The 25,437-nt window shown below is 37.5% G+C and overlaps 2 protein-coding genes across 3 annotated transcripts in view; one reads left to right on the top strand and one right to left on the bottom strand.

Annotated features, from left to right (window-relative positions):
* Positions 1 to 25,437, top strand: part of zgc:158263 (ceramide kinase family protein) — an 867,176-nt gene that overhangs the window by 549,091 nt on the left and 292,648 nt on the right. The window lies entirely within an intron of this gene.
* LOC127618392 (disco-interacting protein 2 homolog B-A-like) overlaps positions 4,114 to 25,437 on the bottom strand; it is an 86,466-nt gene continuing 65,142 nt past the window's right edge. For both annotated transcript variants that reach the window (XM_052090814.1, XM_052090815.1), the window contains exons 7-38: positions 25,012 to 25,131; positions 24,362 to 24,559; positions 24,154 to 24,245; positions 23,939 to 24,049; positions 22,176 to 22,299; positions 20,813 to 20,922; positions 20,629 to 20,731; positions 19,250 to 19,314; positions 19,052 to 19,145; positions 18,816 to 18,935; positions 18,564 to 18,678; positions 18,196 to 18,335; positions 17,577 to 17,713; positions 17,410 to 17,490; positions 17,117 to 17,244; positions 15,989 to 16,103; positions 15,502 to 15,703; positions 15,019 to 15,131; positions 10,538 to 10,618; positions 10,316 to 10,439; positions 10,101 to 10,222; positions 9,900 to 10,011; positions 9,672 to 9,781; positions 8,834 to 8,964; positions 8,355 to 8,523; positions 8,045 to 8,215; positions 7,868 to 7,929; positions 7,731 to 7,788; positions 7,414 to 7,488; positions 7,094 to 7,268; positions 6,694 to 6,817; positions 4,114 to 6,541 (exon numbers count right to left, since the gene is read on the bottom strand). In XM_052090814.1, coding sequence (XP_051946774.1) covers positions 6,289 to 6,541; positions 6,694 to 6,817; positions 7,094 to 7,268; positions 7,414 to 7,488; positions 7,731 to 7,788; positions 7,868 to 7,929; positions 8,045 to 8,215; positions 8,355 to 8,523; positions 8,834 to 8,964; positions 9,672 to 9,781; positions 9,900 to 10,011; positions 10,101 to 10,222; positions 10,316 to 10,439; positions 10,538 to 10,618; positions 15,019 to 15,131; positions 15,502 to 15,703; positions 15,989 to 16,103; positions 17,117 to 17,244; positions 17,410 to 17,490; positions 17,577 to 17,713; positions 18,196 to 18,335; positions 18,564 to 18,678; positions 18,816 to 18,935; positions 19,052 to 19,145; positions 19,250 to 19,314; positions 20,629 to 20,731; positions 20,813 to 20,922; positions 22,176 to 22,299; positions 23,939 to 24,049; positions 24,154 to 24,245; positions 24,362 to 24,559; positions 25,012 to 25,131 — 3,935 coding nt within the window. In that variant the 3' untranslated portion in view covers positions 4,114 to 6,288. The remainder of the gene's footprint in view (positions 6,542 to 6,693; positions 6,818 to 7,093; positions 7,269 to 7,413; positions 7,489 to 7,730; positions 7,789 to 7,867; positions 7,930 to 8,044; positions 8,216 to 8,354; positions 8,524 to 8,833; positions 8,965 to 9,671; positions 9,782 to 9,899; positions 10,012 to 10,100; positions 10,223 to 10,315; positions 10,440 to 10,537; positions 10,619 to 15,018; positions 15,132 to 15,501; positions 15,704 to 15,988; positions 16,104 to 17,116; positions 17,245 to 17,409; positions 17,491 to 17,576; positions 17,714 to 18,195; positions 18,336 to 18,563; positions 18,679 to 18,815; positions 18,936 to 19,051; positions 19,146 to 19,249; positions 19,315 to 20,628; positions 20,732 to 20,812; positions 20,923 to 22,175; positions 22,300 to 23,938; positions 24,050 to 24,153; positions 24,246 to 24,361; positions 24,560 to 25,011; positions 25,132 to 25,437) is intronic.

The following is a 25,437-nucleotide window of genomic DNA, read 5'->3' as shown; positions in this document are numbered from 1 at the left end:
GGTAAAGACACATATTGCATGTCAAGTGGTAGTTTTTATATATCACATTTCCTAGGCTTTAGAAGTGTGTTAAACATGTGAGGATGTGTATTCATCAACCTGTTACATAATATATATATATATATATATTTCCAATTAAAATGTTTTATTGATTCATAAATACTCAACAAAGAAAAACACAAAACATATACATCAAATCAACATTTACATTTAACCCCCACTAATATCCCTCCCCAAACACCAACCCCACCATGACCCCCAATGAACACCCCTGTGGTCACATATCATAATATAAACACATACAAAGAAAATATAATAAACAAACCTAAACTAAACTTCTCCCAGACTCTGAATTAGCAGGGAGTAATACACTGATGGCTCATGACCTTTCCAAAAGCAGTAATCACCTCTCCTAGAGTATCTTCTGCTTTACGGGGTGTATGCTACTCCCAAAAACAATACAGAGCAGGTGGCACAGCTGTAAATACTGTACATATAGAACTGAGATCTGGGAATCCCAAAATGCTGAACTACATTTTCAAAAGGTCTCAACATTCCACCCTCATATAGGTAACTGAGTGTAGTAACCCCCTTAGTAAGAAGTTTTTAAAAGCATTATTAATATCAATGGCTAAAGTTCACTGAGAGAATGGTAGAAAAAGACTCTCTCTGCTTCATATATCTAGACAAAAGCCTCCCTGCTTTGTCCCCCGACTCAAAATATGACTGCCTTGCCCTGAATAGACAAAACTCCATCTTCCGAGACTAAATAGTATTATATCTGTATTTCAATTGGGTCAATTTTCTGAGGTCATCAGACGACATTCTGCGCTTCAGCTCTGCCTCGGCGCTTTTAATATTCCCTTCCAACTCCACGAGTTCTCGTGCTTTGGATGTTTTGATGAATGAGGCATACTGTATGATCCAACCCCTAAGAACCACCTTAAGTGCCTCCCAAGCCACGCCCACAGAGGATAATGATGATAAGCTGGTCTCCATATAGCCATTGATTTCAGCCTTTAGCATTTGTTGGAATTCAGGATTTTGCAAAAGGGATACATGCAAGCGCCAACTGTATGATTTATTTTTCTCTGTATGTGGCAACTCACCAGGGCATGATCTGAGACTAAGATGTTTCCAATTGAGCAATCAACAACAGATAAAATGAGGGGAAAAAAAAAAATATATATATATATTCATTCTAGAATAAAGCTATGAGACTGATGATTTTTTTTTTTTTTTTGCATTGTTAATGCAATAACTTAACAAAGGTAAGGTTAGTAAGAGACTTTATCACATTAAGATACATGTTGTTTATGTCTTGTGGTTATAATTTTGAAACAGTGAGTATATTTTAGGGTTTACTGATTGGCCCCATTCACTTATGCCTCACTGGATCACAGATTTTTTTAACTTATATTGTATTAAAAATATATATATATATAAAAGGAGGGGCAAGTCAAAACGCATTTTTGTGGTAATCAATAGTATGCCAGAGATGCTCACAATTGATCTTAACTTGTACTGAACACGGAATATTCCTTAAGAATACTGCTATTTACTTCGCGAGCACCATGTGGCTTACTTAATCGAAATTCAAATTCAAATATTTTTTACCGTTATACAAACGACTGTCATTTTTGTAGTCGGATTTCGCTCTTGACCAACTAAACCACTATATGCTGTGATGAACAAAGGCGCCAAAATTCTCCTTCTTCTGACGGTTGTTATACGTCAACGTGTAGTGAAGGTGAGATAAGGCTGCAGAAAACTTTATAACAACATTTTGCTTTGTCAGAGCACAAAACGAGGACAGTATGACGATTTTTCCCTCATCCTTGGGATATAAAAGTATAGAAATAGGCCTACTGTATTAAAGTATGATGTGGGTGTGATTAGTTTGGTTACCTGCTGGGTTAAAAGCTCGTAAATTGCACACCGCGGTAAAGTTAGCTTCAGGTTCTCTTACCCGCGCTCTCTGGTGGCGACGACAGTCTTAGATATTATTAGCACAATTACAGTAGGCTAAAGAGTATATAACCGTAGGCTACTGTACAGTACATAAAACAGTTTAAACGTTTATTTTTACATAATTTGTACAGAATGATTCCTGAAAAAGCTTTGATGAGCATTCATTGCCTAGCTTACAAGGAACAGTCTGAAACTTCCACCCACAATCATAGCTGGTGTCCAATCATTCAATCAACAGAGTGCAACATTCAGGTTCCAAAGTGAAAATCCCATACATTTTTCCGATAAATTAACAACTTAAAGCTTTAATGGCAGACCTACCTTGAGCAACGAGGTTGTTCATCAATGGTATATCTTCTGTTGAAGCCATCAGTCTACTTTATTTAAATAAAAATTGTGTTTGATAGTGGAATTCCTGGGAAACAACTACACTACCCATGGTCCAGCAGAGAAAGCTTCACCAATCAGAGTACAGCAGTCAACAAAGCCTGTAAAACCTCCCTAGGAGCTTCTGCCCACTTCCCACGATGCACTGTGTATGACGTAATCGAGTCGATCTCCCTTCACCCCTTAAACAACTTACCTATGTGTACGAATCGGAATATTTTGCAATAAATGTAAAATATATTGTTTCCATTTATATTATCAACAACCTAAAATAAATAGTTTGATAAATTCCCATAGTTTTTATTCAATGACATCGCATTGCACTTTTTCATCCTTAGTTTCTATAAACTTTAGCAGAATGAAAGGTAAGATAGTGCAGTTAAATGCATTAAAAAATTAAGGAAAAGTGTTGTTCACATGTTCATCAGGTGCATTTGTTGTGTGGTATCATGCTTCATTGAGTTGACTCAAAAAGAAAAATTGTCATTTACACACCCTTATGCTGTTCTCAACTTATATTACTTTGTTTCTTCCATGTATCACAAAATGAGATGATAGGAGTGTTTAATGGAAAATGATGCAATGAAAGTAAATGGTGACGAGGCTAAAATTCTGACTAACGTCTCTCCTTTTGTATTCTATGGAAGAAAGTCATATGGGCTTGGAACAACATGATGGTGAGTAATTGAAGACATAATTTCCAATTTTGGGTCAACTATCTCTTTAAGCCTATTATTATCTGACCATTTACAATATATGTTATAACATGCAGACAAATCTTTGTGGACCATTGAACTGTTACATCAATATTTAGCACCACTACTATTTGATTGGAATTTGAGTGAAGACCATTGCATGTGGAGAACCTAACTGACCAAATATGTATTTGAATGTCCCCACCATATTTGGTGGATACAGTAGCACATAAATGACTAACACTGAAGTCCTGCTGTTTTTCTCACTCTCTTCTTGACATTTAAAGCTGAAATTGCTAACACATTGAAGTATTAATCTAATTTAAAGTTCTGAGTGTCATACGGCATGTGTTCCTAAGTTGTTCATATTGTTTTATTTTTGCTAATACTCATGTTGTTCTAATTAAAATAGAGTGAATGCGCTAGAGTCCTGATTATATTGACACTAGAACTAGTGACCTCATAAAACTGGTTTGCATTTTCATACATTCGTGGCATCATTCACTCTCTTAAGAAAATAATTCAAATATACACAAACAGAGCAAAAACACATTATCAAATCTGAAAAAGAAAAAAAAAAACCCCTGAAAACATTAAAATAGTAACCTCTGTTGAGTAAGACAAAGAGGATTTAGTGACCTCTGGTGGAAAAACTTAATTTAGCTTATATGATTTAAACCAACAAAAATGCATTATGTATATGTGGAATAGCAGATGACAACAAAATTATTTTCTATTGAGCGGTCTGTTACCACAAGCTCAGTTGCACATCATATTTTTCACAATGCTTTTATTTGACGTTTGAGTGCTGTAATGTTTTGTCTTTACAGTCATACTGTAGTTTTTGAATGCGCAGATAAATAGATGTTTATTCTTGGGAAAAAATATAGTGTAATATGGATTAATTGAGGCTATTAAAATTCCTGCATTTTATTACCTTAAATTGACTTGAAAGTGAAACATCTGCCAAACACTCCAATTGTAAGATACAAACTACACCCCCTTGGATCAACTCAAAACTCAATGTAGTAGTTGGGAAAGGAGAACATTCAAAGTGCCAAAACTATTTAATGTATTTAATTAAATATATGATTTGATGTACAGTTTTGCTTTAAAATACAGATTCATTTGTTTACTGATTCCTCACAGAATTAATTACATTTTCAAAGCAGTCATGTCTGTTAAAAGAGCACTAAATGAAAATTCTTCTTAGGCTCATTCAAAAGTTCCTTGTATTTGCACTTTGCTCACAAGAAGTTACTGTAATCAAGAAATTAGGATTCAGTGATGATAACAATAACTAATTTAATTAACAGATAAAACTATACATTTTAAAAAGAATACACACTCAGTATTTTGACAATTAGAAAAATTAAAATTAAATGAATTAAAAAAAGAAAACAAAACAATTATGAGAATGTAGCAAAAAAGAAACGTGCATCTTTGAAGAAAGGAGCTGCACAGAAATTCACATGTAAACAATCAGCCATAAAAATTTATATTTTTGATATTGAAGGCCATTTAAAAAAATACATTTCAGTTAGGTGCTAATAAATGATATAGTAAGTTTTATTAAGATAGAAAATATGTAAAAGATTCTCTCTTGGTATCTGCTTGAACCAGAAAAAAGATCTGACCAAGAAAAAAGTATTGGATTAAACACCCTTATTCGCTTTCTTTCTCACTCTTTCACTCTCTTAAACACACATGTGTTGGTGTGGCTATCCTTATGAGGGCTCTCCATAGACATAATAATTTGTATACTGTACGAACTATATATTATATACCCTAAACCGAATCCTCACAAAAAACGTTCTGCATTTTTACATAAAAAAACAAAAACAAAACATTGTTAATATGTTTTTTTTAAGTAATTTGAATTATGTCCTCATAAACCACATTTATAGCATAATACCCTTGTAATTACCAGTTTGTAACCTAAAAAATTGTCCTCGTAAACCACTCAAGCCCGCAAACCCCCCACACACCCACAAACTGCAACCAAAAAAAACATTAAGACAAACAGGAAGGGTAAATGAAACAATGGACATTAAAGATGCTAAATATATTTTTTTGTTTCATGGTTGTAATGTGTAAAAATATTTTTATTGTTTTTGCATCATGATGTTTATTTAGCCAGTGATGCAGAGAATTGCCATCAAGTATGAAAGATCAGTCAAGTTTTTTTTAGGACCGGGTAATGGTGTCCATTTGTTTACACAGTAACACCAGTTAGACACTACAATATATTGTTCACAAAATAAAAAAGCCTTCCATTCATTTTTCCAAAGTCCCTTTGACACAAGAAACAAAATAAAGCCAGAAGCATACATAAAAAAACTTAAACATCCATAAGTTTCATAAGGCATGGAACGGTCTTCAATCTTTCACCCTTAATATACATACGTTTAATGCATCTCAAATCTTAAAATTGCTGTGCTTTTTTACATTTCACAAAACCCTCCTCACTCTGGTTCTTAAATGATGTGCATTACAATGTGAGGGGGAAATTGTTTTACGCAAAAATAAAAGATTATGCATGTAAACGTTCTATTATTTTAAAACCATTAAAATTACTATGAGTTTTAAGTAAAAGAAAACGTGAACAAACCAAGTGTGGGTGACTTCAGCTCTGGTGGACTGCCATGTACAGTCTGCTTTGCTGGTGAACCTGTTATATACTGAATATAACTATAATAAGTTTGCACTTCCAGAATGAAAATCAAGGGACACTCCCCTACGCAGGCAGATAGCTAGCTCAAGAGAGGAGATAAAGTGCACAAAAAAGTTTCTTGTGTCTTGTTGCAGCTCTTTATGGGCAATGGTGCTTTGTGCAAGCTAAGCTTTGCTCTATGTTAGAGGCATTCCAGAAGTGGCACTAAGAGTAGATCAAAGACATCAAAGTCAATGTAACTATGTTATATGGTGAAAATGTGGTTCCACCTTTTTTAAAGGGCAGGAATATTTTCTAAAAGAAGAGCACCACCCTCCTTGTGACATACTGAATGTCCAGGGAGGGTTGAATGGCTTGAGCCAGGGTGGACTTCACCACCATTGGTCAAACAGGCTAAAACTCAGTCACAATCACATTAGAAAGAACATAAAAATATCTACAAGGCTCAGCGCAGAGGCCAGCTTCCTCCATGTCCACTTTGGGAATGGCCATGTTGTGTCCACGTTGTGTCTTTGGGAGCCATTTAGAGCTTTAAGCTTTTATAAAGCGTTTAGTTCGTGCTCACATGTTGTACGCCACGTAGATAGGATCCAGTTGGTCAGCCAGGAAGGAATCGCGCAGGTGCATGCGCTGCTTCTCGCCACGGGAGTTGATGGGAATGATGCCGGGGTCCACAATGACCACCACACCCACGATGAAGTGGTGCTCTTTAAGCACCACATTAGTGACCAGTGGAACCAGATCGAGAGCTTCCTGCTCCGACCCACTGAGCTCCACCACAACAACCAGCAGATTGGTCCATGTGAAGACAGCACTGTTAGAAAGATAAAACATTCGATCTAGGCTGTGAGGTTCTGTGTAACCGTAAGTGCCATTTACAGTCACTGAAATAAAACTGCTTCATTCTACACAGTCAGCCAAGACTGAGACAGATACACACAGAGGCATACGTGACATTGTTCTCACCTCTCAGAAATGCTGCGATGTGCACGAGACACTGAAGTCTCAATGTCAATGGGGTGATAACGCAAACCTCGCAACTCCAGTGTTTCATCCAGCGAACCCACTACAAAAAGAGCATCATGGCGATCTTTTGGGAGATAAATAGCAAGAAAAGTGGAGATTATGTGAAGTGAACATTTAAATGGACATAAAAATAAGTCAAAACGATACTAATTTCATATTTACTTCTTCCTATGGAAAATAATGAATCTGAACACTATGAGCTGTGGCTTTCCTGTTTAATCATCACTGCTCCCCCAAATTAGCCAATTAAGTTATTTTAATTTATTAAATAAATGGACTACAACATTAAAACCATAAAAATATTTGCATAAGGCTCAGTGATCTGCTCTACATTACAAACCTCCACGGGCATCCAGTAGCTCCGTCCTCTTGACAAAGCCCAAATATCCAGTTCTGGCCCACAGCGTTTCGGTCTCTCCAAAGCTAAGTCGTGTGTTAAAGTGGTCAGCCTGCAGGCTCTCCTCACCATATATGGTGTAATAACCACTGGCATTGTGAGGACCGTTCACCCAGATCTGAACAAATAAAAGAGAAAGAAACATCAAAAAACAGCAAGAAAAAAGATGGGAGTCTGGAAGAATATGGTTGAAAATAATAGCCTTGCACGTTGTCATAACAGTTTGAATGTGTCTGATTACTAAAATGTAAGTGTTTGTTCACCTCGCCTAGATGAGAGTCTCCTAGTGGTCCCCGAGTCTCTGGGTTCACGATGATCACTCGCACTCCAGGAAGGATCTGAGGTGATGCACAGAAAAGATTTTCAAATGTGTTTTCTATGTAAACTGTGCTGTTTTTTGTTTTTTTTACTCCGTCTCGCACAATAGCACTAACATCAACTTTTAAAAAACTAATCTCAAGACACCAGCTTTTGGAAATGTTTGCAGGGCAATTCAAATTCTAAACTCCTCGCCCAACCAGACCAGTTGAAAAATTCTTAATGTTGAGCCCTGTGTAGGACAGAAAGAGGGCAGACTTACAGTGCCAGACTCCATCAGCGGCAGACTCTGAGGAGCTCCTCTCTCCACCAGTCTCACTCTATAAGAGAGAAAGAACAACAATGAAACATTTCAGGCATGTAATGGGCTGCTTTCACACCATCACTAGACTGACATACCTGTCGTGCCTGAGAGACTTCATGTCTACATAAACAGTGGATGGGTCTGGACCAGCAGTGCCCTGAAATGGAAAAAGAAAAGTTATATACAAATAAAGCTCTACTCTTGTCTCACAGTAATTCATGATGCATATATACATTATATATGGCAGTTGACGTCATTTATTTTTTTTTAACCTGTAGACAGATGGCCAGGTTGACTCTGGCGCTGAAAGCAGTGCTCACTGCACGTGGAGACAAGCCCAGGTCTTTGAAGAGCTTGGAGAATGACTGCGTGAGTGCCAAACGGGGCCTCTCTTCTGCTATGACGACACAGCTCCTTACACACAATAGGTTCACGCCGCGTGCCTGCACAGACATCTCTCGTCAACTTTTATAGACACTTTTCAGGCTGTATTTACCTTGTCAAACGCTTTCTGTAAGTTAGTTTTCCTCAAAATTAAGTCCTGTGATTGAGAGTATGTGTGTCTGTATCCTGTTCACTCACCTTCAGAGCTTCAGTCTGTGTGCCAAGGCCCTTTGTGCAGAGCTCCATGACAGAGTAAGAACAGAAGGTGTCTCTGATCTTATACTGACTAAGTGTGCTTAACCACAGGGGCAGAGAGGTCTCCAACTCCATGGGAGGGATCAGAATTGACTGGTGACCTGAATAAACACTAGATACACACAAGCCCACAAATTAAAGATGGGTATTCTATAAATTGTGTGTTGTAACACAATTTTTTTATCCTGTGTGAACACTGTGTGACATCTGATGTTTAACTGATTCGAGAGAGTGTAATTTGGCCAATGAGATTTCATTATTCTATGAATTTCACCAAGTAAGCGATATAAATGTCATGTTGTGTATCGCTTGTTGCCGTCATGGCTGATTAGCAGAAAAATTTAGACTAACAAAAAAAGATGTGATCTATAGTGTCGTGCCTGGCTAGGACATGGTCTAAAGTTTTTTACTGTGTATACTACCTAGACAGACACCACAGCACAAAGCCCAGGCCGCAGTAGGGGTCCAGGCAGATGGCAATTTGTCTGGAAGAGTACAGCTCGCACTGCAGCTTGATGGATCGACACAAAGCACTGACCGCTGAATGAGATATCTGAAATAAACAAAAGACAAGCAAGCTTTTTAAGACTTGAGGAGCAAATTCTTCAAGATAAAGTTTAGAAAATGGATGTTCTTGTAAAGTTTGTGTGGACCCTTTTAAACGAGGGTAAAAATATAGATTTTACGATGCATTTGTTGATAAAAAAAAAAAAAAAAAAGAACGATTTAATTCTAATAGCACATACAGTAGATGTGCTAAATAAATAATGCACGTCCTCTTGTATGGGCTCACAGGCTGATGCCACTATTCTTAAAGAGACAGTACCGATTTAGCACGTGTTATGTAAATACTTGTAAATAGTACAAATATTCAAGTAAACAATAAAAATATATATGCAAAATAATATATGCAATTTCAAGACATTAATTTATGGAATAGACTAAATAAAAAAATAAAAAATAAAAAGCTAAAATGTGACCAATTTGATGAAAAACTAATGATTATGTGTTCTTGTTCAAGACACTGAACCCCTAAGGCTAGCACCTTACATGGCAGCTGTTCTGTCATTGGTGTGTGAATGAGTCACAGTGTAAAGCGCTTTGAAAACTGCTAAGGTTAAAAGTGTATATAAGTGCAGACCATTTACCACTCAAGAAACTGTACAGAAAATAAATCTGAAAGCCACAGTAGTGTTAAGAATGACACTTCTAAAGCAATAGGAATGAGACTAATCTGAAAAAAAGAGAGGCAGTACTTGCCTTAACTCCAGTCAGCATGCCTGTGGTGGATACACTGAAGTCCAGGTAGGCCAGCATCTCTGCAGTGGGCGGCTTATAGATGTTAGGAGGCCGTTTCCTGGGAAGATCATCTGCACACACACAAGATAATCAGGGATACTAAGTTTTCAAAGTATATAGAGTTGTGAATTCAGTATATTGACTAACACTTTAGAATGCAAATATGCTACCAGAATTGAATTTCTGTACCTGTGTCTATGATATTTGGCCATGTCTTCACATTCACACTGGCTGCTGCTTCTTTAGACCGTAAAATCTTCATAAGGGTCTGAGTAGTGAGGATGCAGGCTGCTTTGCTCACCTAATGTAAACCACATTTGACAATCAGATTAATAGGGTATGCAATTTCATATTTTAAATGAAAAGCATGTACGAACTGCTCAGACTCACATCTATGATCATCCGGACAGTGGGCAGGGTGGCGGCAAGGTTCTGTGGGTGAGGAGGCCTGACGGTGACTGGAATACAGCCGGCATACAGACAGCCATAGAAGGAGGCTATTAAATCTATACCTGAAGGAAAGATGACTTCAATGTCAATATGTCACACCAGCATTCAATAACCATCTATTCACCATCTATTAAAGAAGGGACAAGAGTCATCACCAGGAGGGTAAAGCAGCACTACATTGTCTCCAGTGTTAATTCCTCCTCTTTCCAACAAAGCTGCAGTGATCTTCTCGGCTCGCTTGTGCAGTTGAGAACATGTAGCTGTGCTCACTGCTACCCCCTGCAGGACAAGAAAAGGAACAGTACAGAACAGTTTCAGTACAGAATGGGCAGAGGGCTTGCGTAATTGTTCAGTGTGATGGTGGTTGTATGTGTCACCTTTGCATTGAGAAGCATATAGAGGACGTGATCAGGATCACTCTGTGCTCTCCACTGCAGTGCCTCGGACAGGAACTGGTGCTATAGGACAGAAGAGAACAAATGGTCTCTCAGCCATACAAATCTCTCAATATCACCTAGAAAATAATCTTGACATTAAAGGGTTAGTTCACCCAAACATTAAAATGATGTGATCATTTACTCACTCTCAAGTTGTTCCAAAGCCATATGACTTTCTTTCTTTCTTCTGTGGAACACAAAAGGAGATGCTTGGCAGAATGACAGCCTCAGTCACCATTCTCTTTCATTGTATGGAAAAATATGCAATGAAAGTGAATGGTGACTTTGTGTTCCATGAAAGAAAGAGAATCATAGGTTTGGAAAATTTAAATATCTCTTTAATAACTTACTTTTAATAAAGGAAAACACAAAATCAACCCTTAACACTATTACAGAAAATACAACACAAAATCATTAAAAAAACAAAAGCCTAATGTTATTAATATTAAGTGAGGATGATATTTCACATAGTTTGCATGTCTTTACACACACATAGCAGTTATAATGCAGGATGCAACTCATGCAGGCAGTGGACAATAATGACCACACCATGCAGTGTTTGTAGTGTTTCAAAAAATAAATTCTACAACTAGAGTTGAACCAAAGTACAATTTTTTTACTTTTTAGCATTATTTGGTTAAAGGGGTCATGACATGGGTTTTTTTATTGTATTATTATGTTCCCTTAGGTGCAATTATAGTATTAATATATTTTTTTTTAAGAAAAACTTTTAAAATCTAGTGATTTATGACCTTTTCCCACCCTGTTTCTCATCCTCTGATTCAAACAGTCTGTTTTGGGGGCGTTTTCCATTTAAGACTTCAGTGTTAACACCCACTGTTATGATTGGCTAACGTCAGTGCCTATGTATCAATTATTGACGCCTCCAGCCAGAACAATATGCAAGTAAACTAAGTAAAAACACTGTGATTATTCATAATGAATGAAATTGCGCTTTAAAAAGTAGTTTAAAGTTTAAAATAGATTACTTGCAGTTTGCGTCGTCGTTGTTCCCAGAATAGTCGGCACGGACTTATCTTTGAGCAACAGTTTTCTGGCAAAGCCAGCATCATATTGAGATTTGTTCTCAAAACAGTCATCCTTAAAATGTACAGAACAAACGCTTAAGTTAACACTGCCGTGACTGGGACGTCCGCAAAAATAAACTGCATCCATTTTTCCCTGACGTCTGGATCTTTCGGCAGCTTATTCAGAGGTTTTGTTTGACCACAGCCAGGAACAGCACATCTGTGTGGCATCGTAATTTTCCTGTGCACAAGTAGTCTCTGTCAGAGCTCGCTGTCCATCGACTGAACACTTGTGAGGCGCACGGCGATACTGAAATGAGCGTAGTTGTCTTGCGCTTAAAGCGTAGTTATCTTGTGCTGGAGGCGGTCATATGCAAATGCTGTTACGTCACTTCTAACCGTCACGTCACTTCTAACCATGAATCCAGAACGAGCTGTATTTTGAGCTTGATTAAATAAATGATTCGTTTAGAATGGGGAGGACTTCTTAAAATATTAAACTTGCAGGACGTTTTAATGATACAAAGACCTCTTATATACCAAAAGATCAAGGCAAATTTGGTTTCTCATGTCATGACCCCTTTAATATAACATCTATTGTGGACCATATTGCAGTTAAATGCACTGTAAAACACAATCTTAGTACAAGAATGTGTTTTTGTTGTTGTGGCTGCTAGCGATAAGGATTCAAAGCTCAGCACACAGATAACAGAGCATTGCTGGCATTCAAGCTTACCATGTTAGTGGGCCACACACAGATCTACAGCCCCCAGCATGAGGGAGAAAGACAGACCACAGCACAAGCTTAAAGGACAAGAGATATTCTAGTGATCCTCAATTGCCTTTGAACACTATCTGCCCTGAGATAGAGTTAATGGCACTATAATAACTTAGGCCAGTTTAATGATGTAAACCCAAAGATATCTGGGGGTATGCAGAGGCTGAAAGCTTATTTTTATTATAGAGTTAATACTGAGTACTGGTTGTTGTTATTATTGTAGTTTATTACTATTTAATAGAGAATAATAATTATGATAATAGAGATGTTACGGAGTATTATGATACAATTATAATGAACTCCAACTATTATGGAGTTATTACTGTAACTGCATATCTGCACATCCACACAAATCAGGTCCAGATTGTTGTTACAAACAGGACAAATTGTGTTTACATTGCCAACACATTTTCGGCCTATAGAGCATGGGTGTCCAAACTTTTTATTTTGGGGGCCAAATGCAGACAAAAATAAGATGTCACAGGCAGCATAGCTGTAATAGTTTGTGGCAGGGTGGAGGGCTGGGCCGGGTCGTGATCTTACACACCCGGTCCCGGGTTTCGGCACCAGTGTAAAACAGTTCAGTTGAAAGGAGGAGGCAAGAACCAGCTTGACAATGTAAATAATATTTTAATTAACAACTTAAACAAAAGCACAAACATAAACACACATGACGGACATGTCCGTCAACGATCTCTCTCTCCCTCTCGAAGGCTTGATTAGCCTAATACGGGACCGGGTGTGTAGGATCACGACCCGGCCCCACCCTCCCACATAGTTTAAAAAGGAATTGTACTACTAGATTGCCACTACTGCATCATCTTTATATTGTACACTTAACAGCACAGTAATCAAGTACTCGTTCTGTACCAGCTACTCGAGTATTAAAAACACTACTCAAATATTGCAAGTTTATTTTCCTTTACACATTTCCCTGCCATGAGCAGTGATGAAGTACATAGTTTTCCCTTTAAGCGCTCACCAAATCTCGCGGTTACAATTGAGTCCACTGGGGGGCGCTGGATGTCTGTCATCGAGGTGTTGGTTGAGAGAAGATATGATGGCGTCTGTGCTTTTTAAAGCAAAGTGTGTCATCCTTGTAATATTCTGATTCTTATTGAATTCTACTTTATTTGTATTTGGTTCTTGTTGGAGTCATGCAAATCAACAGACAGGGATCAGCTTGTATTAGTGCAAAGTAAACTCAGAAGCTGAACAAATGTTTTTTCTGAATAATGTGAAATAATTAAAATGTGATAACCTTTATGTCCGTGTGAGTGCAAATGTTTTTACAGTAATTTAATATTACTGTAAATATTAATATAACAGTATATTGTTCCTATAAAAAAAGAAATCCCCCCAAAAAACAGTTTGTTGAAGTTATCTTATTTTAAAACCCTTATTTTAAAACCGTTCTTGGTAAAATTTGTGAATAAAACTAATATAAGATTCATGTACGTATATTACACCTTATTTGTAATGTGCAATTTTAATTTACAAGTAATCAAGTACTCACTATTATATGCTTAAGTAGACCCTACATGTTAATAATAAATAAGCTATTTCACTCGGCAAGAACACTTGTTATGGATGATGCGTCTTCTTTCCATTAAAAGTTTTTGTCACAGGCCCATGTATGAAATATACTCAATCATATTTTTGTCTTTTCGATGTCTATTCAGTGTCACTGCAAACCACCTATAGATCTGCTACAGAGCAGTGTTGGGTGACGCATCAATATAATCAGAACAAGATTATCACTCCTTATTTTTCAGTAATTCAAATCTAGTTTCTGCTCTGTTGATACTTGCATTTCAAATAAAAATTTTAGTTTGATAAAAATGATTGAGCCCCTTTTTATTTGTTTGACGGACATGTGCAAGCTGAGCGCGTGCAGTATAGGCACAGATGTGCAAGTGTATATAGTATAGCGCTCTCTCCCATGTCCTTACTTTCAAGTGGCGCTGGGAAGCCGGTTTATCATTTTTTAATTAAATATCAGAATGAACCAATTCACTATAATTAATTAAACTTCCCAGCAATACAGAGGACATTATGGGAGGATGTGCTCTGCTTGTGTGCCTCTGTGCACACTCAATACACTCTGTGCAGTGCAGCTGCTCGCACAACAACACCTCTGCTTAGTTATGTGTTGCGTAATATCAGGACATTTTAAAGAGAATGAGTACATGAACAAAGTTTAAAACCTGATACCAGTACTATAACAAATGCTTCATTCGTTTTTCAACGAGTTTTCCAAACTCCTGTTGAACTCGACCATTAGATGAAGCTGGGGGCGACTGTGAAGAGAATGCACTATTGGAAACGATATGCTCTAAAATGTGGCTGTACGTGACAGCGACATCCAGTGTACAGAATATATATTTTACATAATTTCTCAATAGCAGGCCAAATTCTGTTCCATTTTTAAAATCTCTCGCGAGGCCAGTTTGGACATCCCTGCTTTAGACCTTTAGATTTATGCAGAACAAGTAAGGCTAAGACATAAGTTGATGCAGATATATCTATACAGAGTTTGCTATAACAGAGTAATAAAACTTGCCCTGTAAATTATTAAATAAAAAAATAAAAATTCTCTCAAATCATTCACTGACCTTCCCGGATTGCTCTTGTTCATCCAGGATCCCAAGGTCTCTCCCAGTTGCCTGTGCGATCCTCTTCCCTGCCACCAGGTTGCCTACCATGACAGAGGCTGGACCCACTCCAACTGTAAACACAAGTATGAGAAAAGAAGCTGCTTTTAAGCAACTAAGGATGCCATGTGATCTATCCTCTCTTAATGTTCTCTGTCATCATTTACTCACCCAAACCCATTTGACCTGTTTGACCTTGTGACAGCCTCAGTCACCATTCACTTCTTAAGCAAATGCTCTGAGGCTGTTATTCTGCCAAACACCTAATTTGTTCAAAGGTGAGTAAACAATGACAGAATTTGTGGGTGAACCCAGCTGTGGGTTAAAAGTGATACTTTTAACTTGATCCTTGAAGTATTTTCAATCAAGAAAGAAAAAAAAACAAAAAGCACCATCAGAGGTGTGATGTAAAACACTTTTGATTTAGATACAAACCAACAGTACCAGATTGCTTTTGCCTTGGTTTCGGAAGGTTTGTCACACATGTATGAGGGCACATCAGAATGCTGCACGAGTGGAGAGAGCCCTCCAGGAAGTGCTGCTTGGTCTCGGACACATGGATACCACCCAGGGGAGTTTTGGGTAAGGAGTTAGCAGGTACTAATGCTAAGCAATACAGCCCCACCTGGTGGATACTGTCTATTGCCTGTAGGAAAGAAAGAAAGCAGATACAGAGATGCTTTCTGAGTTATTCACTGGAAAAGCCAGGATCGTAATAAAAAATTTCAACATCTGATATTGTCCATTTGTTATTGTTATCTGCCTCATTATGTTAAGCCAGTCAGCTCAGGTCCATTAGCTTCAATTACATACTCTGGAGTAAAAGATGACCTACTTTAGAGTACACTAAATCCATCAAAGTTTAGGAGAGGACAATGCTGTGAATAAGGAGGCCGATTCAGTGTAATGTAAATCAAAAGCAGTGAATTACCTGTAGGACTCTGCTCATCCATTGAAAACTGTCCTCTTCACTGGCATCAGGCCTCTGCTCTGCCACAATCACTATTCGCTCATCATAGAACACAGTGATGGAAAACACGGCAATTCTGCACAGACGACACACACTCTTAGTAGCTGTTCACACAGAACATTGTTTATACATTCCGCATGCACTATTTTTAATTGTTTGTTTATGCACACATACCAGATGGACATTTCTGCCCACACTCAATACACTAGAGATTCGTATCCCACCCCCAGATTAATTGTATTAGTCCACTGTTTGAAAACTGACGTCTCACCTCATGTCAAAAATTGAATTACTTCTTACTTGACAAAAAACGCAACTGTCATGGCAGGATGCTCAAATACAAAATTGAGATGTGATGCAATGGCACTAGACATTTGAGCAAATTAAGGCAGCATAAAAGTAACTCCAGTGGTTAAATCCATATCATCAGAAGTGATACAAGTGTGGGTGAAAAACTGATTAATATTTAACTCCTTTGTTTACTATAAATCTCTACTTTCACTTTCAGAAAATGAAAGTGAAGATTTATTATGTGATACATAATAATTTAAAGAGTTATTTTTGGTCTGTTTTCACCAAAAAAAAAAAACAATTGGATCCCTCATGTGAATTACTTTAATGCTGCCCTTATGTGCTTTGTGGTGCGTCAAATGTCTGGTCACCATTCACTTTTTAGACCAAAAGAGCTGAAATATTCTTCTAAAAATCTTTGTTTGAGTTCTGCAGAAGTCAGTCAGTCATACACATCTGGGATGCCATGATGGGAAGTAAATGATGAGAGAATAACTTTTCCGAGAGGGTTTTACTGTGTGAAGTATCTAACAGCTACTGTAGCCTATGGCATGCTCACTGGGGGTCTAAAGACAAATAATCTATTAAGACATTATCTACCATCACGTTATTTAATTAAACCACACAATGAGGACATTAAGACATTACAAAGAAAAAAATCTAGATAAACTAGTCAACCTAACAAATCAACTAGGCGACCATCCCTAATTAGGGACACATCACACAACCAGACTGGGATACAAAAACAGACTTGAATTTGATTGTTTTTTTTTTTGGTTGTATTTTTATCTTTCGTACCTCCCTCGGTAAATGGTTTTGACCGGCTCAACCGCCAGTGCTGTGGCCACCAGGTCATCTGCATTGTGTCTACGTCCACTGACCGAAAGCACACCATCTATCTTCCCCACCACAAACACCAGACTTCCCTGAAGGCACAGAGAACAGTCAGTTATTCAATAAAATACAAACTTTCATGTCACAAATCTAATTAGCTGTGAATACAGATGGTGCTTAAATATTATGTGTTTTAATTAGCTCATAAACCTGAACTGCTTTGTAAATGCAAACAACCTTGCAATCACATTACTTACCGGACCCACAAAGCCCAATAGTCCAGTCCGTGTGAAGAGAACCTCTCCTATAGGGGTACCACCTGAGTTTACAGGTATTACCTGCATTCATTGAGAAATCATAGAAGTCAGCATAATCACTTTGTTTCTGTGCATTGCTTACGCAAAACTTCTTTTCATATCAATACCTCAAAAGTGTTCTTTGTCACTCCTGGAAGGCCGTAATACATGGTACCACCAGCGCGTGAGTTCAAGACAATCTCTCCAATCTCATCCGTTTTACAGAGCATAGGAGGCCCATCAGGCTTTACAATACACATCAGAGCTGTGAGACAGAAAGAAAACTAATGACATCTCTAATTTGAGATCCACAACAACAGAGTTTGACACTTCACATATGACTTTTCTAGTGCTGGGTAGATTACGTCAGAACTGTAATCTAGTACTGATTTCATAAGTAAAATTATTATCAGTTAAGTAATCTTTTAGATTACAGTTTTAGGTATTCTAATCTGATTACTTTTGGATTACATCTGACCTTTGGTTTATTTGATGTCACATACATTTAAGTAGGAAAATCATGTATGATTTTGACAATGTTGTTCAAAGGAATATTCCAGGTTCAATCAAATGTATACTCAATAGACAGTATTTGTGGCATAATATTGATTACCACAAAAATAGATTTTGACTTGCCCCTCCTTGTCTTTAAAAAAAAGCAGAAATCTGTGTTCTATTGAGACACTTACATTAGAAGTGAATGTTTACATTATCTACAGTGAAATGATCAAATGATGTTGGTCTCACCTCCAGGCATGACATGGCCCACATCCTGTACATTGAGGGCAGAGTTTTTATCCTCAGTATTGACACGGATCACGCTGTGACTGAGTCCGGCCATTGACAGAATGGCCCTGGCAGGAAGTGGAGTGCCGTGGGCACCAGGTCTAAACACAGAGAGAAGGTTTTAAAGGAAGGTAAGAGTAAATCTACAGAAAAAGAGGTCAACCGTTATGGACTTTTCAATTCAGATAATCAATGGCCAATACTAATAATCTCGAAATGGCCAAATATCAGCTAATTAATCGGCCTGGCTAATATATTGGTCTATTTCTATCCAGCAATAAGTGTGCACAGGTACATTAATTATGGGCATCAAAGATAGATGCATGTACCTGCGGATGGCCACGGTCATGGCCTCTGGGGAGGAAGCACATGGGCAGATCATCTCAGGCTTCAGCCCATGAGACTGGAAGACGTTCAAAAAGGCATCACACGAAGACACTGACCCTAAAATAGAAATATCAGCAGAATAGATCAGCTTTATGAAGTATATAGCCAAGCGTACTTCAGGCTCAGATGTGTGGGACTACTAAAACACATAGACTTCTTAACAGGCTGATATGATCTGTCATTTATGTACATACAGGGATTTGCTCCATCAGCTACAATCAGCATGCGTAGAGAGGATAGATTGGTGTCCTTCTGATCTTTGTGAGCCATCATAGCCCAGTGCAGGTCCCTACATTTCACCAAGGCCATACGAGCTGTGTACACACACACACAATACAAGTCTATGTATTCTGTGCTATGCTCTTTTTATATTTCTTTCAACACAATCTGCCTGATCACTATAATACAATTATGCACACATGTTTTGTACCTTTGTGAACATGAACTCTCTGCACCCAGGATAGTGGACAATACTTCATGACAGCATATGGCACACAAATAGTGTGAATCCTGTTCATAACACTCTGTAGGAAGGCACGTACATATGGCGGTTAAAAACTGCTTGTCATGAGGAAACAAGACAACAGGTGTAAAACTGAGAAGTAATTTAAAGGAAATCCAAACCAACCGTAAGCACTCCATGCCACAGGCCTATGTCTTTCTTGAAATCCAGGACATTAACTAGTGTTTCCCCTAAGAAAGAGGAGAGAAATTATCTTTATAAAAGAACATTTAAAAGGTAATTTATTTAATAAGATTTTTTTTTTTATTAGACTTTTATTTAGTAAATTACTTCCACACAGACACAAGAGATGAGATGTGACACTTGGATACCAGTCAGACTGGCAAATACATAAACACTTTTTGCAATAATTACGTGTGACCTTCAGCTGGTAATTTGAGTCAGTTTTTCAGAAGGGAGCACTTTGTAATGATTTGATAAATAAACAGATAGGAAATATTCCTATCATTCTGATGGTCAAGTCACTATACTGCACACTGCTGTTTAGAAGAATAGTCTAATAACCTACTGTAATGTACAAGAACAGTCAAAGGTATTAATATCATGTTACTCAAGATTAAAAAATCATGATATAAAGATCATTTGATCTTAAATGCAAGACATTTGTAGGCAAATGTACACTCACTGAGCACTTTATTAGGAACACCTGTTCACCTACTTATTAATGTGACTATCTAATCAGCCAATCATGTGGCAGCAGTGCAATGCATATAATCACGCACAAACAGGTCAGAAGCTTCAATTAATGTTCACATCAACTATCAGAATGAGGAAAAATGTGATCTCAGTGATTTCGACCATGGCATGATTGTTGATCCCAGATGGGCTGGTTTGAGTAGTTCTGTAACTGCTGATCTCCTGGGATTTTCATGCACAACAGTCTCTATTTTACTAAGAATGATGAAATGAATGTGAAAAAACACACAAAAAACAGTTCTGCGGACAGAAACACCTTGTTGATGAGAGAGGTCAACGGAGAATGGCCAGACTGGTTTGAGCTGACAGAAAGGCTACAGTAACTCATGTAACCACTCTATACAATTGTAGTGAGCAGAATAGCATCTCAAAATGTACAACACGTCGAACCTTGAAGCAGATGGCCAACAACAGCCAAAGAGAATTTTCATTTTTGGGTGAACAAATCCTTTAACAATTGTTCTACAATATGGAAAATTTTAATTATTAATAATGATTAGGTGTGTTCAAACTTTTGACTGGTACTGTAAGTCTCAGCATTGCTTATTAATTTGATTTATATCTTAAGGCCTGTAATGCATGAGGCTCTGCTTTGCCATAATTAAATATTTGTATGGTTAAAGTTAAAAAAACAAAATCTATCAAATGGACATTTAGTCAGTATTTGATTTTATTTGATTTTATTTCAGTTAATCTTTAAGCCTAATTCTGACACATTGAAGAGTCATTCAATGTTGTGCTGTTGAGATAGAAATGTGGGTAAGCTTAAGTAGTAAAGTATCACACACCTTCACAGTAATTGCAGGCCTGTGTTAGAGCCTGACAGTGTGTCAGCATAGAGATTTTAGACACAGCTATGCCCATCACCGTACCCTCCTTACTGGCCTTATACTGTAAAACAACACAGAATTAGCTAGATAAAATGGATCAGTATTCACCCCAATGCACACATGCTCCCCTGTATACACTCACCTCTATATAAGCAGTGTCAGTGTTTGCAGTAGGTATGTGTGGCTGCCAGTCCTTGGATGGTTTTGTGAGATACTTAGTATCAGTGATCACCCATTTAAGGCGAGGCCATCCTGTACGAAAACGTGCAACATTATGACTACTATCAAACTGTCATTCAATGGTTTCAAAAGAGGCAAATTGGTTTTCCACACCACTTTTAACCCCTGGGTTAAGCAATGTTTCACACTTGGAATTTTAAAAGGAGGTTAGCACCGCTGCTAAATGTACATTTATGCATTTGGCATATACTTTTATCAGGGTTGCTGCAGAGTTGCTGCAGAGCTTTTTCAAGACCTGAACAAATAAAATTAATACCGTATCCCCATTATAAAACAAACCCAAACAATCTCAAATTAAATCATGCAACACAGACTCTTACTTAAACAGGCAGGGGCACACATTCAACATGGCCTTAACATTGCTTATCAGTAAAACAGGATAGGATCTACTGTATTTTATTTTACCACATATACATATATATATATATATATATATATATATATATATATATATATATATATATATATATATATATATATATATATATATCACATTATAATTGGATTACGTACCATTATATAAATAAATACAAATTAGAGGTCAACCAATATTGGATTTTGCTGATATGATAATGTATTGAAAGAAAGGCAATTAATCTGCCAATAGTTTTTAAAATTGGTAGCCTGTATAAAATGTTTTTACTCTTCCTGTGATTGGGAGGGCCAGACAGAGGCCACAAGACTCAAAATTGAATTAAATTCCAGATGCAGATTTTAACCAGAAAAAAAAAAACAAAAAGATTCACAGCATGGAACCTTTAACATTAACGGCTGAAATACACCAGATACTCTTATTTTGAAATGTTTGCACTTCACTGCTTCCAACTGTTCATTCAAATAGATAAGGGAAATAACATGTGCACTGTGTGCATGGAATTCTGTTTTATCCAAAGTGACTTAGTGTATTCAAGAAATACATTTCATCAGTTTCCCTGGGAATCAAACCCATGAACTTCTGCCAGTTGAGCAACAGGAACCTTCAAATTTGGGTAAAGAAGGGTCTGTGTTTTGACCCTGGGTTATGAAGTTTGAATGATGTGTTAGCACTGCAAAAGCGGTGCCAAATGTATACAGTGTGGATTTCTATCCCAGGATAAAGTTTGAACAGTCAACAGTTTAAACACGGAACAAGAAAGCCAAGTATTATGTAAACCCAGGGTTAAAAAAATGAAAAAAAAAAGAGAAGAGAAAAGTCTAGAAGTTTATAACAGCTAAGAATATGAAGAGGCAGGATGATAATATAAGAAGTGCAATGGGGAACTAACCTTTAAATTGTATTATTTCTCCATTAGGGGTCTTTGGCAAACCTTTAAGACACACTTCACTAGTTAAAGCAAGGCCCACACCACAGCTTCCCAACAGAAAGCCAATCTGCTGACTTCCTGCATCCTAAAAAGCACATTAACAAAAACTATGTGTGAACACTTCAACTTTGAGCTAAATTATTATGGTTTAAACAGTGTTTCCCAACCACTGTGCTGCGGCACACTAGTGCGCTGTGGAAAATGATCAAGTTCCACAAAATAAATAAATGCATGAAAAAAAATAAAACTTTCAGGGATCCAAACTCGCCATTTTGAAACCATAATTGGTCACTTTTGTGATAGTGAAGTGCAAAAGTGACATTTATACGTGTTAAGGGTCTTTCACATGACTCGCGTCAGTGCTGCAGAATACATTTGAAGTCTATTAAATGAAGTCACACCAAAAGTGTTTTTCTCACAAACGTTTTTGCTTCACCAGTAATGTCTTTGAGAGTACTAAGTCACAAGAAATATTTAAAAACTGTCTAAATTTGTGAAGAGACTCAAATTATGTCTCATAATTTCTTTTAATTAAATATTACAGTATCCTTTACGAATATCAGAGTCCCCAGTTATTGAACTAATTTAAATTCACCAAGAAAATGCTTAGACCTAATTTTATTACTTTCTGCTATCAAAGCAACTGCAAGCTTTTTCTCTCTTCCAAATACGTTTTCAATGTTTATTGTGCACACCTCCCGCTTTTTACGTGGCAAACTGGTAAAATTGCCCCTCTGTGACGCTTTCTGTAAATCTTGTCATGTGGAGGACATTGCGGTGCTTGATGCTGGGTTCAGCCTCCAGAACTAAATTAAAACTGCCACGAAAAGTAGTCTGTTCGAGGCAAAGATGCAAAATCGAATGACAATTGCGCCTCAGCATCAGTCTCCCATGATGCATTTGATAACGCACAGGCAAGCACCCCATTTAAGTTGATGCGGACTAGGAGGATGTTTTGAGTTGTCGATTGAGTTCTGTTCAGTTTATTTTTCACGTGTTTTGTTCATATTTTAATCGTATTTGTATCATATGTCATGTTTTAGTGGCCTCCTCTGTCACTGCAGGGGGAAAAATACATTCATCTCCTTCGTGTGGAGTCTCTGTTGTTCATCTGTTGTCTTCATAAATAAATAAATGCATAATCTGCTATATACTCGTCCTGTAAGTTCATGATTCAAAATTAAAATGTGAATGAACATAAAAGCTATTAAATGTCTTATCATTAAATTATGAAAATTAAAATGACGGGTAATATATTGAGACGGAATTTTTACGACCCTGTCCGTCAATATGACGGACAATGAGAAGGTCTAATTTTTGAGAAATTGTTGCATAGCCGAAATTTAAACATTACAAGTAAACACACGTAAGATGGACAGAAAACATGGACAAGTTCTTGAAAATGAAAAATATTGACGATGGTTAGCCTATGTGGGATAGTGGTGTGCTGTAGAATTGTTTAGTTGTAAAAAGTGTGCCGTGGTAGAAAAAAGGTTGGGAAACACTGGTTTAAAGGCTATTCATTAGACATGTCACAAAATATCGACATATTGATAGAACACGCTATTCTATTAATATATTTTTGAGGCATCGATATATTAACATTAGCTAACATTTAAATTAGAAGCCAAATTATAATCATTGGGAAAAATCTTCCGATTATCGATGGATAGAAAAAAGCATGGACCCCAAGCCTAGTATTCATACATGTTATTTTGCCATACCTTTCGGGACAAAGGCAACTCTATTGGGACAGGAATGACCTCAGCGAGAAGACACCCATAGAAGGCCACACAGAACATCCCAGGGTCACTGTTGGGATACACCAAAGCCACCTAAAAGGAAAAACATGGAGAATAAAATGCAACAAGGACCTGGGAGCTGTGTATCAAATGCACTGCAGTGTTTCAGCGACATAGTATGTGCTTAATTGTCTTACCCTGTCACCAGGTTTCAGCACTGGTTCATTTTTGGTGCCCAGTTTGTTTAATAGTGTGTACGCCAATTTCAGACTACGACTCCAAAGTTTACCTAGAGATCATTTGGTGGACATGAAAATATGAAGGACACAGTAATCAGAAGTACACAACTATTTGTGATACAGACAGAAACTAGGTAGATTCATTCAGTCCAATATGACATCTCACCATAGGTGAGGGTGTAAAGTGGTTTGCCAGTGATGTCCAAGGTGGTGAGAGCGGGGCTCTTGGCCTGCGTGGCTCCCCAACGTGCCAGGGCGGCCTGCAGGGCCGGTGGCCAGTTACTGACCACCCCCAGTGGCTCCCCCTTTACTGGAATAATCTGTCTGCCCTCTGGCCTGGGTGTGTTGGGATCTGGCTGGGGAACTGCAAGTAGGGTGGAGAACACAACGGATTTAGCTATTTACATTCATGATGATATATTTATACACCCTTTAGAATACTTCTAGAGCAATCTATTATTTATAGTTGCATATTAAAGAAGCTGAAGGCTCCAAGTGTAGTATGGTATTAAAAAGATTAAAATATTTTGCTTAGTATTGAGCAGGCCAAGCTTTTTTTAAGTCCTTTTATATTAATTTTTTAGCAATTAATGTGCCAATTTTGAGAGAAAATCTTGGAGAACTACACTCTTAGTGGAAACTGAAAGTATAATTAGCCAAACTATTTAATAAATGAACATGTAAGACATGGTATGTGAAGAACTTTGTAAATTATAGTCGTTCCAATTCAGTGGAAATCTGTGGAGTGTTCTTTGGAACTCTTTGGAGACATTTCTGTAAATGCAGCAATTATGAGTAAACAGTTTGGCTTCATACCTTCCACAATCTCTTCAGAGTCATCCAGGAAGAACTCGCTAAGTGGAGGCCGTTTGGGTCTCTTCAACGTATTGAGCAGCTGCTGAATTTTGGTGGAGACACGACTATGTACTGGAACACCTAGTGACAGAGATATTTGCATTCACTTCTTCAGATGACAGGAAGATTAGCTTCTCAAAGGACACCACTTGTGACAATCAAATGTAGATCATGTCAAATGTATTGAGTCAAACCAAATATACACCATATGTTTTCAAGTATCTATTATAAAGACAAAGGGGTGCCTGATTTGAGAACAGGTTTGTCACAAACAGAAAATCTACAACATACAGGTAAAGGAATAACACAAATAAACAAACAGGGTCAGTTTGGGAGGACAAAACCACTGAAAAAACTGAGTTTATATATATATATATACACACACAC

Source organism: Xyrauchen texanus, chromosome 25 (assembly GCF_025860055.1).
Source record: "Xyrauchen texanus isolate HMW12.3.18 chromosome 25, RBS_HiC_50CHRs, whole genome shotgun sequence".
NCBI classification, from domain to species: Eukaryota; Metazoa; Chordata; class Actinopteri; order Cypriniformes; family Catostomidae; genus Xyrauchen; species Xyrauchen texanus.
Note: the sequence above shows the minus strand (reverse complement) of the source record. Positions and strands in the feature narration are given on the sequence as shown.